The following is a 17,229-nucleotide window of genomic DNA, read 5'->3' on the forward strand; positions in this document are numbered from 1 at the left end:
CTTATTGCAATGCAAAACTTAACTGATTTTTAAATTTAAATTTTAAATATTATTATTATAGAAAAAATAAAACTATAAACAGAGTAGTTTGAATTGTAAAGTATAAGTTGAAGAAAAGAGTCCTTATTAATTATAAAAAAAAATCATTTCTTAAATTCATTGAACAACATATAAATCTAGTTTATATTATAAGCCACATGTATTTGTTATTTAATTAATTTTAAAATAAATTTTCCTCTCATAATAAAGATGAGACAAAGTGTCCTGTGAACTTAGCTCAGTTGGCGCTTGGCAGTGACATTGCATTATATATATATGCACGGGGCCTGAGTTCCAACCCAAATTATTCCATTTATCCACTTTAAGGGTGTAATTTCTAGTCACTATACTATTTGACTAAAAAAATGTATTACGCCAATTTTTTTCATTAGAAATAAATATTTTCTTTAATCTTAATTAGAAGCAAATATTTTTTAAAAAATTTATTAAATAATTAATATATCTGATTTTTTTGGTCAAAATATATCTGATTTTTACTTATAATTAAATTGAGAAGCATAGATAAATGAAAAAAATGTGTCAAAAATAAAAAAAGGGAATATTTATGATTCCAATCGGTACATTCTTCTCATCAAACACTCAGCAATGTCTTTGACTGTCTGGTATCTTAGTCTCTCCTAACACACTCTCTCTCTCTCTCTCTCTCTCTCTCTCTCTCTCTCTCTCTCTCAATTCTTCTTCTTCTTTCTCTTCTCATTCATTCATTTTCACCGAACCCTTAAAACTCTCTATTTTCCCCTTTCTAAACACACCCTCCTCATTCTTATACACCCATCACATTTTTTCCTACTTCTACCTTTTGGGTATACTCAATTTCTTCGATTTTCCTAACTTTCACCAACTGGGTATCTTTCAAAACTATTCACTGTCTCTAATTCGCCTTAAAGTTTCCATTTTTATAGTTTTTGTTTTTCACCTGATAATCAGAGTTCGGCCGCAAGGTAAGTAAAATCTACAAAGAATTGTTTTGACAAACAATTGTTTCCATTAGGAATTGAACTTTGATTGATTCTCCTGCACGATTCGTCTTAGGGAACTCATTAACCACTGCATGTGTATCCATCCCATTAGTTTTGTTCATTAGGACTATCCTTATGAGTAGAATGAGAGTTTGTATTTGATACATATATTATAGGGTTTGTATTTGCTATAGTCACTCTAATTGAAATATTATAGGGTTTGTATTGATTAGTATTCGTGTTGTCAAATAGCAGCTATAGCGTAGCGGAATTGTAACAAACTACTATTGTTCCACAATATACAATTTAGTATATAGTGTTGTCAAATAGCGGCTATAGCAGCATTATAGTACAACAAAATTTCTGTGATTTGCAATTGGTTCAATCCAACGTTAGTGGCATAGGTTATATCTGAAATAGGTTAGTTTTTTGTGTTATTTGTGTGAACTGTTATTTTCCTTTGTAACATTTTGTCAACATGCTTGAATTGAAGCATAGGCATTGATGTCATTAATCTGCGGGTTTCCTTTACTTGAGTGTGTTTATTGTTTGGGTTGTACTCGTTGGGTTTGGAAAAAATGTCTGTATACCGCAGGCTATGAGAGTGAAAATTGGGGTTTGGCTACTGCAGAAGAGTTTGAGCCTATACCTCGAATTTGTCGAGTAATCTTAGCTGTTTACGAAGATGATATTCGTAACCCGCAGTGGGCTCCCCAAGGTGGTTATGGCATTAATCCTGATTGGATTGTCTTGCGGAAGGACTACGGGGATAACCAAGGTTGTGTTACTCCGTATATGATATACCTCGATCATGATCGTGGTGAGATTATACTGGCTGTTAGTGGACTCAATTTAGCAAAGGAAAGTGATTATGCAGTTTTGCTTGATAACAAACTAGGACAAACAGCATAGATTATACTGGTGGATATGTTCATAATGGGTTATTGAAGGCAGCGGATTGGGTTTTTGATGCGGAATGTGAGGTTCTGAGGAAGCTAATAGCAGAAAATCCAACTTATATGCTGACATTTATTGGACATTCGCTCGGGGCTGGGGTGGTGGCCTTATTGACAATAATAGCGATTAGTAGTCGCGACAAATTAGGGATACAAAGAAACAAGATAAAATGCTATGCGATTGCTCCTGCTCGATGCATGTCTCTCAATTTGGCTGTAAGATATGCGGATGTGATCAATTCTATCGTACTACAGGTTCGATAATCTCCTCTTGTTATTATAAACTTAGTACTATAACTTGATTTGTTTGCTCAACACTGACTTGTTACTAAAGAACAAGATTGTTTGTCAAAGTTGATCACAAATATTTTTTCATTTGGGATATTTATTCTATTATTAATCTGTCATTTTTATAGAAGAGATCATATGTAGAACCTAACCATAAGAATGATCTTTCCTGATTTCTTATTATCTATCAACTTATTAGTTTTGTGCACTAATATTCTATGCTTGTTTACTCTTCTTGAGCAGGACGATTTTTTACCTCGAACAACCACTGCGGCGGAAACCCTCTACAAGTCACTTTTATGGTAAAATAATTAGCACAAGTTCAAGTCAGTTTTATTTTATAAATTAACTAATCATGAAGACATCAACAATTAATTTTGTTAAGCTGTTTGAGTAGAGAGCCAACACTGTGCTGAGATTGAAGTGTGCATGCATTGTCATAAGTTAAAACTATTCATTGGAATGAGTGTTGTTAACATGGCGGATTTTCTAACAACAGCCATAGGCAATTTGTGAAGGCATGGTCTGCTATAGTCTGCAATGGCACATTTATGTTTATATGTCAGAGTTTTGGCTTTCCGTCATCAACAGCATTGTTTCAAATTGAGCGTTGTCAAATTGTCGCCATGGTGGCTCCATGCCATTACGGGATCGACAACACTGTTTCAAACTCTTACCACTAAACCGACTCCTCATGGACAATATGATGAGTTTGTAATACTAACTACAGGAAATAAGATTTTCAATTTTTCACACATACACATTCAATTATAGCAATTCAGCTTTTGCCATTAAGATGAGCTCCAACCATTGTTATTCCTTTCATGTTTATGCATGAGATTAGTACAGTCCAGCTTTATGAGCTACAGTGATTGACTGATTGTTTTCCTTTCTTGGCAGTTGGCCTTGTTTATTGTGTCTCCTGTGCTTAAAAGATACTTGCACACTGGAGGAGAAGAAGCTTAGAGATCCAAGGCGTCTGTACGCACCTGGTCGTCTCTATCACATTGTGGAGCGAAAGCCCTTCAGGTACAGTATTTGATGACCTTCTGATAGTCCTGCTTGTGGTCATTATGTAAGCCAAAATCACTATTTCTAGGACCCGGATCCTCGGCAGCGGTTTTCTACCGCAATCTCTACCGCCATTCTTGAGCTGTTAGATTAGCTATTCTATTAGATGGAAAATATCGACAAAGAAACAGCATCGGTGTTGACTTTGTTTACAGCCCCAACCCAATTATTTTAATGGAGAAAAATTTCCCTTTGCTGCATATTTCTACAGTTAGTTATTCGTTTTTTGAGATCCAATTAAAACTACAATTCTGATTCTCAACTTGTCTAATGATTAATTTTAACAGTCTTTGTTTGATTTTTCCCTATTATTGTTCTCTAGCTTTCATTACCATGGCAAACCATGTTTAATGTTCTTGTTCGGTTTTTATATGAATCTCACATCTGGTGCTCTTTCTCCATGGCAAACCATGTTTATTTTGCACAACCAAAATCAATTGAAATTGTTTCAGAATTTATTTTGTATCTTTGAGAAGCAAAAATCGGACCTTACTAGTTGATGGGTAAAAGGAAAAGTATTACCAGTTTTCATCTATAAGAAGCAAAAATTCATATAGAAATAGAAATTAATAAAGGGTGAATGACGATGGACTGTGTCTGTGTCTACGCGGAACTATAGAGTGGGGTTTCATCATTTTTAAGTCCAAGTTTTATATTATATCATGATTGTTGGATTAATCCAACAGTGAGATATTGCCTTGCTGACAATGCAGCAAGGGGCTGTGCTGCCGAGGATCCAAACACCTATTTCTAACATAAAAAGCTATCATATGCTTTGTAACTTTCTAACCATGGTCCAAGATAAGACATAGTCAGTTAATTGTGGAGTAAAATAATGAATTTGGTCAAAGGGAGTTTGATTTTATCCTGTAAGTTCACTTTTGAAGTTTTCTTTAATTATGATATAAAGTTAAATTTGGAAAGATTTGTTAAATTTAGGGAAAATTTGTAAAAAAAAAAGGTCTGACTAAAGTTGGTAGTTACTGGTAGTTATGTTTGGAGTTCGCTTTTTATATTACGGTATAGATTATGATTTCAAATACTGGTACGCTCCAAACCCGATCCTTTGTAGGGACATGCTCTAACAATGCTATTGTCACTATTTGACCCTTAATTAGGGGAACGTTCACTCTAGGAGATATAAGGATGTCCAAAGAAAGGTTGTATAAGTTTCACTTTGTTTGTTGTATATAATGTTATATTGTTCACAATAGAACAACATGGTGTCATTTGATCGATGTAGCTGACCTCATCTAATGAGAAAAGACTTTGATCATTGGTGGTGATTGTTTTTCTTACATTCAATGAAGTATACCTAACTAAATTATGGTTTGATACATAAACATGCTAATTTTTTTTAATGTTTTTTCACATGCATATGTACTTAATTTTATTTATAAAGTTATTGAATTCAATGCACTGAATATTATCTGTATGCAGCAATAATTTGGAGTATAGCTTTCTGATTGCAGGTTTGGAAGATATCCACCGGTTGTTAGGACAGCAGTACCTGTTGATGGGAGGTTTGATCATATAGTTATTTCTTGCAATGCAACTTCTGATCATGCCATCCTTTGGATAGAGAGGGAATCACGACGCGCTCTCGATGTAAGCAATTAGCTTCTTTCCTTATTAGCAGAGCTTTCTACCAAAACAGCAAATATAGGATACAGTTCTCAGCAACTTTTGCTTAATGCATTTTGAAACTCTGGCTTGTTCTGTCCTCAATCAAGTATATAGTATCTTGTTCTGTCCTCAATCAAGTATATAGTATCTTGTTCTGTCCTCAACCTTTAGTAATCACTGATGACCGGCCCTTTTTGTGTGCAAGACAATTTGTTTCTAGAGATAAAGTGACTCTACTATGCGATTTATAATTTTTTGTTTGTTTGTGAAACACTGACACGTCGATGCCGCTAATAACTTGAGAAAATGAAATAATTGAATGCAACCACGTGTGTTAATGTTGTGTCAGTGTCGGACAGACACCAGATACATTTTTTTTTTTTGAAAGCAAATACCGGATAAATATTTAATCTGAAATATTAGTGCTACTTCACGGCTTTAGTTGTTGTTGTTGTAGTAGTTATTGTTTTTATTATTATCTGGTATTTTCCGTCTATGTCCATCTAAGCCAATAAATTTCTTGCATTAGTTAATGCTAGAGAAAGATCGGCATATGGAGATTCCAGCAGAGCAGAAGATGGTGAGGCAAGAATCTCTAGCTCGCGAACACAGTGAAGAGTATCGTGCAGCTCTTCGGAGGGCAGTTGCTTTGGATATTCCTCAAGCATACTCACCTTCCCCATACGGAACATTTCATGAAATTGATGTTGAGGAAGATTCTGGAAGATCTAGTGACAACGGCTCCTCCTTGTCTCATAACAAACGATCAGAGAGTTGGAATGAATTTGTCGGGCGCATGTTTGACGTGGACGACACAGGTCATATGGTATTCAAGAAAACAACCCCTTAAATTATTTATTATTTCTATTATGCTTAATAGAGCATTAGTTTCTATTATTTTGGGGTAAAGAGTGAAAATTCATTGATTTAGAATACATTAAGCACTCATTTTAGTTTAGTATGATGCTTGGTTGTGACTTGTGATGCTCATTTTAGCTTGGTCAATCAATGTGAATATTGTAATTTAGAGCCTATTTGGATTAAACTTCCAAGGAAGTATCTATAGAAAGAGAAATATGATACTGATTTTTTTTAAATTTATGTAACAAAATTGAGTATAAAAAAGTTATCAAACAAAACCTTTTTTTCTATATGAAGTTTAAGTGAGTTGGATTTTAGGGCCTCACCGGAGTTATAGGACATGCGTCAAGGCTTAGTGATCGCGTAGATATTTACGGATCACTCATTAAAAAGGGCCTTACATTGACTGTGAAAGTTGAGCTCATGCTCTTGCAGGGTGAGGCAGGCCCTTACCAATATGAATCATGATAAACTACTTAAAAATATTATTCACAATAAACTACTTTTTTTGGTTTTTTTCATAGATCTTCACCGAAAGTAATTCTATTCAAGTCGTGTCAAATACTAAGAATGAGTTTAACTCTTTCCGCTAGATCCACTTCCACCGGTTACATTTACTTGTTTTAATACTCCCTCTGATCACTACTATAAGCAAACAACCGCTTTTTAGATTCACTAAAAAACTGTTATACAAGATGTATAATATAAATTAGATACTACTATTTTTTAACGAACCTAAAAATAGTTTTTTTTGTTTATAGTTGTGAATGGAGGGAGTATTCTTTTTCTGTACTCCATTTTCTAGGTCTAGAACAACAAATGATGAGCTAAAGTGTGTGTCACAAGTAAGATTTGGCACTTTGAGACAATCTTAAATGGGTTTGTCACTTTGTTCCAAATTGACTTTTGTTAAGCAAGAGGGGGGTTTGGTGGAAGCATTTGATTGGATTCAAAAGTGATTAATCAAGAGGTAATGGGTCACTAATATATATACCAATATCAAATCTTGAAGCATCTTTTTTGGATATAAATGAGATGCAATGGAATCATGCTAATCCCACTGCAATCTAGTGCTTAGATTTTGTGTCTTATTTGAATGACTTAATAATCTATATTTATTCTTAGGTCAATCCTATTATGACCACCTACACATCATTTTGTCTCATTGTTTTCTTGTTTTTTTTAGCAGCTATATAGTTAAAATGTTTTTATCCACCAACACATGGTTGGACAAATATATTAAAAAATATAATAAAACAAAAAACCATCACCAATGTAGACAAATATAACATGGTTCTTTAATATCTATGTGAACACTTAGAAATTTTGAGAATTTTGATTTCCCTCCCTAAGTCATTTATAGATAATAATTAAAAATATAATTTGGATTTTAAATATTTCTAAATATGATTTATCTTAAATTATATTTGAAAATATTCGAAAATTAAATTAAAAATTTCAAGTCATAAGAAATAATTTACTGACTGCATGCGCACACAAGTTGCGTGATTGAAATTTAATAGAATATCTATGTGTTAAAGTACCTCACAAGCTTCTTAGTTCTAACCAAGACATTGGCCTTTAGGAGATTAATGAACTCTGCATAGAACGAATTGTTTGGGAGAACTTGAATATGATTTTTGGTGGAAATAATTTTTTGCCAGACTTTACTTACCCTGCGGTTGAACTCTGAATTTTCGAGCCCCATCCCCTAAAAACCAAAGAGTTAATAAAAAAAATTACTCTACCTCATACATAAAATCAATGTACTTAAACCCCATAGCTGTCCATTTTGATACATTCCATATGCACTTTAAATAAATGTTATGGGGCATATTTTGATTTTAAAATGCCCAAATAATTGTTACTTATCTCTTTCTTTTTTTTAATCAATTTGTTATATCTCTTAGGCATGGGAATGTTGTTCACATCTTAGTTTGACAAATGAAGAGATGATAAATGTGTGAATATGGTTTATATACTTTGTGTGAAGATACTTAGGCTCCAACATCTAGATGAATATTTATTGACCAAATGCTTAGTCAAAATTTTTAAAAGAAGAAAGTGTGATCCATGCATAACGGAATTATATATACAAAGTCATCATGGTTGGGATGCTTGCTTATTACCAGCCTGTCTTGCAAATATTTTTCTTTTAATAAAGCCTGTCTTGTATATATTAAAATCAACCAACATGTCAAAAGAAAATGAAACTTTATAAATTGTCGAAATTGTCGAATGCGTACATGTCGAATACAAAGACACGCCTAATTCGGAAGTGTGAGGTATCCATACATAACTTTCTACTTCTAATATGATAAGTGAATAACTCTTTTAAAAAATGAAGATGGGAAAAATGGTAAATAACTAATTTAGTGTCCGAAACTATAGGGTTAGACATTTCATATTACATTAATCCACCTATGACAATATCAATGATCAGAATAACTCATACCAAAAGATTAAACTTGTGTTTGATTATCAAGTGAGTCACCGACTAACCGCCACCTTCTTTCCCACCGCAGCTTTCTCAAAGCTCCAATTCTTAGCTTCAGTTGAACGTGCGATCATATCGTGATTTTCTAAAATACCAAACACATGGTGATGTAATAGAGAATTTTCAATCTTTTGATCATTTTAAAATAATGTTAATTTCATGGACTAAATTGTCAAACATTATAACTAATAAACTAAAATGGTGTTTCACATGGAAAAATAGTATATGCACTTCAAGCAACATAATTTGTATACTTATTCTACCCTTGTTGATAATTTTCTATAGAAATAATTTTTTATTAAATCATGGTCATAGACTCCACTTAGCCCACTAATCCATGATTCAGTTAAAGCCAATCATTAATTTCCACAATAATTCATTTCATAACCTATTGACTCTAAGCAAAAGCACCTAACACAAGTTAGTTTTGTTTTAGCTTTATTATGCCATATATCTTTGTTGGCACTTCTTAACTGTTTCATATTATATTTATCGTTCTTCAACTACAAGTTTCTGACCAAACTTTTATACATTAAATAGCACAAAACTTTGGTAACAATATATCATTAATCTCTTTTTTCATATCCTAAAAAAACTAATAATGTCAAATTCATATCCTTATGTTGATCTTCCTATTATAGACATTTCTGAACCATTACAATCATCTTCTTTAACAACTCTCTCTAAAGCTTGCAAAGATTGGGGATTTTTCCACATAATTAATCATGAGATATCAAAAGATCTTTGTAACCAACTTCATTCATTATCTAAATTAATCTTTAATCTTCCTTCTGATACTAAGCTTAAACTTGGTCCTTTCTCTTCTATAAAATCTTACACACCTCACTTCATTGCTTCTCCATTCTTTGAAAGCCTTAGAGTTGATGGACCTAACTTCTATGTATCTGCTAAGAGTTCTCAAGATGTTTTGTTTGAAACACAAAATTCTAAATTCAGGTAATGTTTTAGAACTTTGTTGTCCCTTTACATTATTAGTCCTTTTAATTCAATAAGTACTATTTTACTATTCCATATAGGTTCATGTGGATTGCCTTATTTGATGTTGTATACTGACATAAACACTTATGAGACCGTTTGTAAGAGCTTATGGAAATAGTTTATGAGGTGTCCATAAGTTGTTTTCAACTTATTTCCATAAGCTCACCGGGGTAGCTTATGAAAACAATTTTTGGGTCTGTTTGAATTGACTTATTTGAGCTTAGCTACTTACACAAATACTATTAGTGACTGCTTGAAAAAGCATATGAGAAAAACTTGTGACATGTTCATAAGCAGTTTTCGGCTTATTTTCATAAGCTCTTCAGAATTACTTGTAAAAACAACTTATAGCTTTTATGAAAATATTTTGACTTTATTTTATTTTTTGATATAAAAAAAGATTATTTACAATCACTTATACGATAAGTGCTTAATTAAGCTGTTTATCCAAACAGGGAAACTTATAACATGTTGCCGTTTTCAACTTATTTTCACAAACCCTCCAAGATAGCTTATGAAAAAAGTTTATAGCTTATATGTAAACTATTAGAATTAATTAATTTTATGTTTTAGAAATAACATATGCATAAGCGCTTATAGATAAGTGCTTACAGTTCATTTTAAGCTTTTGTATAACAAACTATGACGACACTCCTCAGATTAGACGTGTCCAGTGTCGGAAACATGTCAATGTCGGACATGGGTGATTACCCTGAATCATGTCATTTTCTCAAATTATTGTCGACGTGTCAGTGTCCGTGTTGTGTCTAGTGTATGTGTCTGTGTCCGTGCTTCATAGATAACATATGAATAATTTGTTTGTCTTTTGATGTTTTCAACAGTGAGACACTAGAGGACTATTGTAGTAAAATGGCAAATTTATCTGAAAGAATTTTAAAGCTTGTGTTAATGAGCTTAGGAGAAGGATTTGAGAAGCTATTTTATGATTCACAATTCAAAAAGTGTCAAGGTTACTTAAGAATAAACAACTATACATCACCAGAAATTATGGATTTGGATAATCATGTTGAGGGACTTGGAATGCATACTGACATGAGCTGCATAACTATCTTATACCAAGATGAAATTGGAGGACTTCAAGTTAAAACACATGAAGGAAAATGGATTGATATAAGTCCTTCTGAAGGGTCCTTAGTGGTGAATATAGGTGATATGATGCAAGCTTGGAGTAATGATAAGTTAAGGTCTTCTGAACATAGAGTTATTTTGAAGCAACCTGTTAATAGATTTTCTTTGGCTTTTTTTTGGTGTTTTGAGGATGAGAAAGTGATTATGGCACCTAATGAAGTTGTTGGAGAAGGAAATAAGAGAGTTTATGATCCTTTTGTTTGCAAAGATTATGTGAAGTTTAGAGAGAATAATCAAAGAGGAAGATTTGAAAAAGTTGGTTATACTGTTAGAGATTTTGCTGGAATTAAGTCTCAATTGTAAATTTATCATACCATATTGTAATTTATTTCTTTGATTTAATTTTATAGTGATCTAAGTTGTGAAAATGGTATATATATACACGATAAATATACATAAATATTATAGTTATTATTCAAATGTGCATGTTTAAGTCATGATTTTAAATTACGGCCGTGGTCGTGATAGTTGATATTGTGGAGAGTCACATTTAAACGTGGCTGATTATTGTGAAATAGTTGCAATTGTTAATTTGAAGTTGTTTTGATTCGTTAACTTGCTTAGGATCACTATATAAAGCCTATACACATTATAATCAACTTTATTTATTCTATCAATTTCAAATAATCGACTTTTCTCTAAATTCAAACATAAAAAACTATGATTTCGCAACTCAGGTTTAAATATTTTCCATTATTTTAAAGTGAAAGTGAACGGAGTTTTGCTGCGGTGATAGTAAGATCTGGCCAAGAATTCATTAATCATTTAAGTCCAAAATTGATGCATCGGTTACAAAATTTATCAGGTGTTTTTGTTTTGTTTTGTTTTATGCATATTTATATTTGGAGTTTCCAACAGCACATGAAACATCATGTGTTCTGTTCTTATTGTTTTTGGTTGGATGTGCATAGCATTTATTTAGGGACAATAATATTACTAATTTTAAAAGGATATATAGATCTAAGAAAATATTGAATACTAAAGCAGCCTCTATTTTATGAAAATTGGTACCAAGTTGAAATTGGCAGTTATATTAGCTTTCAATAGCAAATACAATCCTATAAAAAAAATATGGCTTAATTAGTAAAATGGTCCCTTAAAGACATTTTTGGTTTCAGATTGGTCCCTTAAAGAAAAAAAGGTCCAAATAGGTCCCTTAAAGAAAAAAAAGTCTGAATAGGTCCCTTAAAGAAAAAAAAGTTCAAATAGGTCCCTTAAAGAAAAAAAAGTCTGAATAGGTCCCTTAAAGGTCCCTTAATACAATCCTATTCTGACTTTTTTTTCTTTAAGGGACCTATTTGAACCTTTTTTTCTTTAAGGGACCAATCTGAAACCAAAAATATCTTTAAGGGACCATTTTACTAATTAAGCCAAAAAAAATTGAAACAAGAAACGAGGCATATTTTTATTAGTAATATGTTTTCTCAAATCAAACATGATGACCTGTTACTAAAAGAAGTTCAAATGATTAATGAGCTTCCTCTAAGACGAATTGCTCGAAAGAATTTAAATTTGATTCTTTGTAAAAAAGGAGAACTCGAGTTCGATTTTAGGTGAGAACAATTTTTTACTTGACTTTATTTATCTCACAGCCGAACTCTGAAGTTGATAAAATACCACTTTTTATGAGGACAAGAATTTGTTTTGATAATTTTATAAAAACAATTAAAATGTTTGACTCTAAAATATATACAGTCACAATGATGAATTAATCATTTTTGGCTGTTGGCCAACTAAAATAATATCCTAACTACATAGTTTGGACTTTGTGAATTGTGATTAATTAATATAGTTTCTAAAAGGTTTGTTGTATCAAGGAGCTATGATATAAAATGAGTTGACCCCTAAAACTTTATGTTATTGAGAAAACAAAGATCATGGTTACAATGAAAGGATCTATATATCAACAAGATGAGAATAAATAGTAGACCAAATGTCAAATATCATTGAATCTTACACACAAATACGAGGTCTTGAATTTGAATCCCGGTGAAAACATTCAACTTCAACATAATAATATCCACATTGTGTCGGTTGAACTATAACTTATGGACTAGTTCAACTTCAACATAATAATATCCATATTGTCCCAAAACTTTAAAAGGACCAAAGTTTTGGGCCAGAGAGAATAACAATTTTGAGTTAGCTACGTTGACCAAGAAGAACATAATTGAACAATACTTTAAGTGGGCCTTTGAGACCCAAATTCAAAGTTTTACTACTACAAAACAAAGAAGAACTTTTCTCTTCCGACCCCCCTCATTTCTTTTCTAACTCCTGAATTTCCGTTTTTGCCCTTGGGGTATTGCGGTTTATACGAACCGAAAAAATTTGGCTAATTCCAGCGAAACAATAAAATTTTCGGTAACAACGTACCGAAATCTAGGACATTTTGGTTCGCAGGTACCGAAACAATTATTTCGATAAACTTCTGCCGAAATGGCCTAATTCCAGCGACCCAATGAAATTTTCGGTAACAACGTAACGAAATCTAGGACATTTCAGTTCGCAGGTACCGAACAAGCTGAAGTTCGACTTCGGTTAATATAAACCGAAGTTTTTTGACAAAAATTTTTCAAACCCCAAGGAGCAAAATGAGATTTTTGGGGGTATAAAAGAAATAGGGGTTGGGTCGAGAGAGAAAAGTTCAACAAAGAATATACCCAATATTTGAAAGCCCCAAAAGTATTAAAAACAATTGCTCTTTAAACCCCTTATATGCTGACAAACCCACCTTAAAATTTCCAAACTGCCCTTTATAGGGAGATATGTTATGAACAGTTTGGAACGTTCGATAAATCTCACATAAGATAAATCCCATGCTTACTAAAAAACCTTTTTTTTTTTTTTCATTAACAACTTTGTTGAATAGAACTATTAGTCACATAAATGATAATTGAAACCATGGATTTACCATTAATAAGAAATATAATTAATTAGTCTTCAAAACAGTTAGATTGAGTAATTAATTAATAAATAAATAAACTGAAGTTGACACATTTCGTTGTAACTCCAACTTAATACGTTAAGTGAATTAGTGGAACTTTTTTTAAAAAAATAAATAAATAAATTGTGAAACTACCATCTTCATTCACTCTTACCCAACATAATATATAATATATTATATATCTACATTTTTCCCCATTAATTCTATCTTTTAAACCCATAATCAAACACATACACATGGAAACTGGAATTCTTGAAGTACTTCTTGTTAATGCTAAAGGCATTAGACATACAAACATTGTTGGTATCCTTCCATTAATTTCACTCTAAAATATATGAGCTAATTTTATTTTGATCCTAACCTTTCATTTTTATTTTTTAGGAAATTATTTCTCTTTCTTTTGTTAAATTGAACCAATAGTTGCTTATAAGCATTTTGTGTGTACTTAACATTATAGGAACACCTTCCTACTATGTGATTATTGAGTGTGGGTCTCAATCTCAAAGAAGCAAAATTTCATCAGGTTAGATATTTATTCTTGTACAAGACTTTGAGCTTACGACGCAAATTGTTCGATACGATTCTCTACAACATTTCAAATCGAACAAACAAATTTCAACTATTGGATCTAGCCATCTAATGGTTGAGATTTGATTGTACTGGTTGAACGACTGCAGAGAATCAAAATTTAAATATGTACGTAGTTTATATATAAAAAAAATAACTGTTATCATTGGAGGACAAATCCTCCTCAATGTTGTTAATCTTTTATGCTTGTACTATTTTTATGGACTTTTTTGTCTTGTAATGTTTCCGTTATGTTAGCACGTCTTGTGCTAAGATAACTGTTTTAATATATTTTTAGCTTCTAAAAAAAAAATATATACAAAAATAACTTATTTGTATGTGATCCAGACAAAAATAAGAATCCTTGTTGGAATGAGAAATTCATATTTGATTTCTCATCTTTTGATTGCAAGATGAAGTCAACATATCTCAAATGTAAAATCATGGATACAGAATTCTTCACAAATGGTGGATTTGTTGGGGAAGCCAAGTAATTCTTTTTCCAATTCTTATTTCTCTCTTACACTGAATTAGATGTCTAGCAAAAAACATGGCAAATAATACAATTTAACACATTCTTTGCGTCAAAAAAATCGATAAAGCTAAAAATAGTAAACTACGTTGCATTTCTTTACAAATTTGACAAACATTTGGACGGTCACAACTTCAAATAAAAAATATCTGAGCACATTATTTAATTATTATTTTTTCTATATTTTTCGAATTTATGTGTGTGTATCTAAATAGCATGTCGGTTTCGTGAGTTATGACCACATAAGACTTTGTACAAGTGTGCACAATATGCAACAATTTAAAATTCCAATTAATATAATATTCATAAAAAATCAATTAAATTAGCAATTTTAACACCTAAAAAATGCAAATATATTTACACATGATTCTTTATTTTCTATTGAATATATATTTTTTGTATGACTTCTATTTATAATTGGATTTTCATTTCAAAAGAATTAACTAATTTTGATTCATTTGTTCCCACAAAAAGCAGGGTTTACATAGATGGAATAATCACTGAAGGAACTAAACATGGATTTATAGAAATAAAACCAGCTGCATATAATGTGGTACTTGAAGATGACACATACAAAGGACAAATAAAAATTGGATTTAAATTCATTGCAAATGTAAGCTTGGACATTTTAAAAAAAATAAAAATGTTAGGAAAATTAATTATATGTCTAAGTGCTAATAAAAAAATGATGTTTATATTGCAGAAAGAAAAATATGTGATGAAGAATCAAGAATCCATTGTTGTGGAGAAACAACCAAAACGTTCAATTTGTGGATCCATTTGGAGAACATCATGGTGGAAATTCTTGTTTTTCTATAATAAAAAGATTAATTCCAAAGATAAACAAAAGAGAAAGTAGGATTATCATTTGATAGATATGACATTAATGATGAATAATTACCTCAAAAAAAAAAAAATTAATGATGAATAATTTTGCTTGCTCTTATTCTAAATAGCATGCTTTCTAGACTCATTGCTTATTCAATAAATGCTTGGTCCACTATGAAATCGTTTTGTTAAAACTTTATGATTCAATGAAAAAATGATCAATTTAGTTCCTAAACTATTACGGATATTCTCTCTCTAAACTATATAAATATTATAAGTAGTGTTTGAAGTATATAAAATTCGGCAATTTGATTAGTCTATGTTGTAGAGAGTAAATTGATGGATTTTCATATACGTCATGGATGTACTAAATTGACAGATTTGTATAAATTATTTATTTTATTTATATTTTAAATTGTAAAAAAAATGATTGTATGATCCAATTATGTCACAATAACTTGTGCAACAAGAAAGTCTACTTCAATGAGGAGAATATTGAAGAAGGGTATCGAAAGATATCCTTCAAGAATTTAATTGAATGAACATCTCAAATTGCCCAACGAACATTATCTTCTTGATTCTCCACAATAAACTATTCATAAACGACCATAAACGATTTCACAATAATCAGCCACATTTAAACTAATCATTGTAACTGGAACGATTTCACAATAATCAGCCGCATCATAAACGACCATGGCCGAAATTGAAAATCATGATTTAAACATGCAAATTTGAATAACAATCATAGTATTTATGTATATTTATTTTATATATATATATATACCATTTTCACAACTTAGATCACTATAAACTTAAATTAAATAAAGAATAAATGTATGATAAATTACAGTTGAGACAACTTAATTCCAGCGAAATCTCTAACAGTATAACCAACTTTTTCAAATCTTCCTCTTTGATTATTCTCTCTAAACTTCACATAATCTTTGCAAACAAAAGAATCATAAACTCTCTTATTTCCTTCTCCAACAACTTCATTAGGTGCCATAATCACTTTCTCATCCTCAAAACACCAAAAAAAAGCCAAAGAAAATCTATTAACAGATTGCTTCAAAATAACTCTATGTTCAGAAGACCTTAACTTATCATTACTCCAAGCTTGCATCATATCACCTATATTCACCACTAAGGACCCTTCAGAAGGACTTATATCAATCCATTTTCCTTCATGTGTTTTAACTTGAAGTCCTCCAATTTCATCTTGGTATAAGATAGTTATGCAGCTCATGTCAGTATGCATTCCAAGTCCCTCAACATGATTATCCAAATCCATAATTTCTGGTGATGTATAGTTGTTTATTCTTAAGTAACCTTGACATTTTTTGAATTGTGTGAATCATAAAATAGCAACAAGCTTCTTCAATAAAATGTGAATTTTCAAATTTTGTAAGAGATTGGATATCTTGATGCCCAAAAAATGCTGGATAAATTGCTTAATGACCCTAATCCATGAATGTGAAGTCTTGTTTTTGCCTTAATTGCTACTCAAAGCAATTGTCCCTAAAATTGCTGCGAGAAACACGCCACCATTAAATGACATAACAACCAACATAACCAAGTACGAGAATCCAGTACGGACACCATACAGCCCCGTCCTTAAATGTAAATAATTAAATATGAATTTTTAAAATTTGAAAAGATAAAAATAAAAGTAACGAAAATCTTGACCGGAAAATCAAAATATGATTTTTTCTTTTCTTTTTCCGAGAATCTTTTTATATTGTTCTAAACATGTCTGTAAAAAATCATTCAAAAATACACGTTGATTTTTTTTTTTAATAAGAAAAATACACATTGATTTAACATTAGAGATTTAGATTACATGCATAATAATCTTTAAGGACTAAAACAAAATTTGGTAATTTTAT

General features: G+C 31.3%; 4 protein-coding genes across 4 annotated transcripts; 3 read left to right on the forward strand and 1 right to left on the reverse strand.

The window, feature by feature from the left end:
• The first annotated feature begins 706 nt into the window (after positions 1-706).
• Positions 707-6,068, forward strand: LOC123885733. Its single transcript, XM_045935048.1, is given in 6 exon segments — positions 707-1,928; positions 1,931-2,230; positions 2,507-2,565; positions 3,164-3,292; positions 4,807-4,942; positions 5,490-6,068. Coding segments are annotated over 6 exon segments (1,350 nt in total). The 5' UTR covers positions 707-1,523; the 3' UTR covers positions 5,811-6,068.
• Positions 6,069-8,705: 2,637 nt separating this feature from the next.
• On the forward strand, positions 8,706-10,928 carry LOC123884855 (gibberellin 20-oxidase-like protein). The gene is made up of 2 exons (XM_045934088.1): positions 8,706-9,275; positions 10,160-10,928. The coding sequence occupies exons 1-2, from the start codon at positions 8,920-8,922 to the stop codon at positions 10,767-10,769; spliced, it is 966 nt and encodes a 321-aa protein (XP_045790044.1). The 5' UTR covers positions 8,706-8,919; the 3' UTR covers positions 10,770-10,928.
• A 2,721-nt stretch (positions 10,929-13,649) lies between these two features.
• LOC123886318 (elicitor-responsive protein 3) lies at positions 13,650-15,371 on the forward strand. Its single transcript, XM_045935647.1, has 5 exons — positions 13,650-13,716; positions 13,871-13,936; positions 14,329-14,470; positions 14,990-15,125; positions 15,216-15,371. Exons 1-5 carry the CDS (start codon positions 13,650-13,652, stop codon positions 15,369-15,371), a joined length of 567 nt encoding a protein of 188 aa, XP_045791603.1.
• Positions 15,372-16,187: 816 nt separating this feature from the next.
• On the reverse strand, positions 16,188-16,688 carry LOC123885076 (gibberellin 20-oxidase-like protein; the record flags this gene model as incomplete). The annotated part of the gene is made up of 1 exon (XM_045934298.1): positions 16,188-16,688. A coding segment is annotated over one exon (501 nt), but the record flags the coding sequence as incomplete, so codon positions are not given.
• Positions 16,689-17,229: the final 541 nt, after the last annotated feature.

The sequence above is a fragment of the Trifolium pratense genome, linkage group LG5 (assembly GCF_020283565.1).
Source record: "Trifolium pratense cultivar HEN17-A07 linkage group LG5, ARS_RC_1.1, whole genome shotgun sequence".
Taxonomy (NCBI): Eukaryota; Viridiplantae; Streptophyta; class Magnoliopsida; order Fabales; family Fabaceae; genus Trifolium; species Trifolium pratense.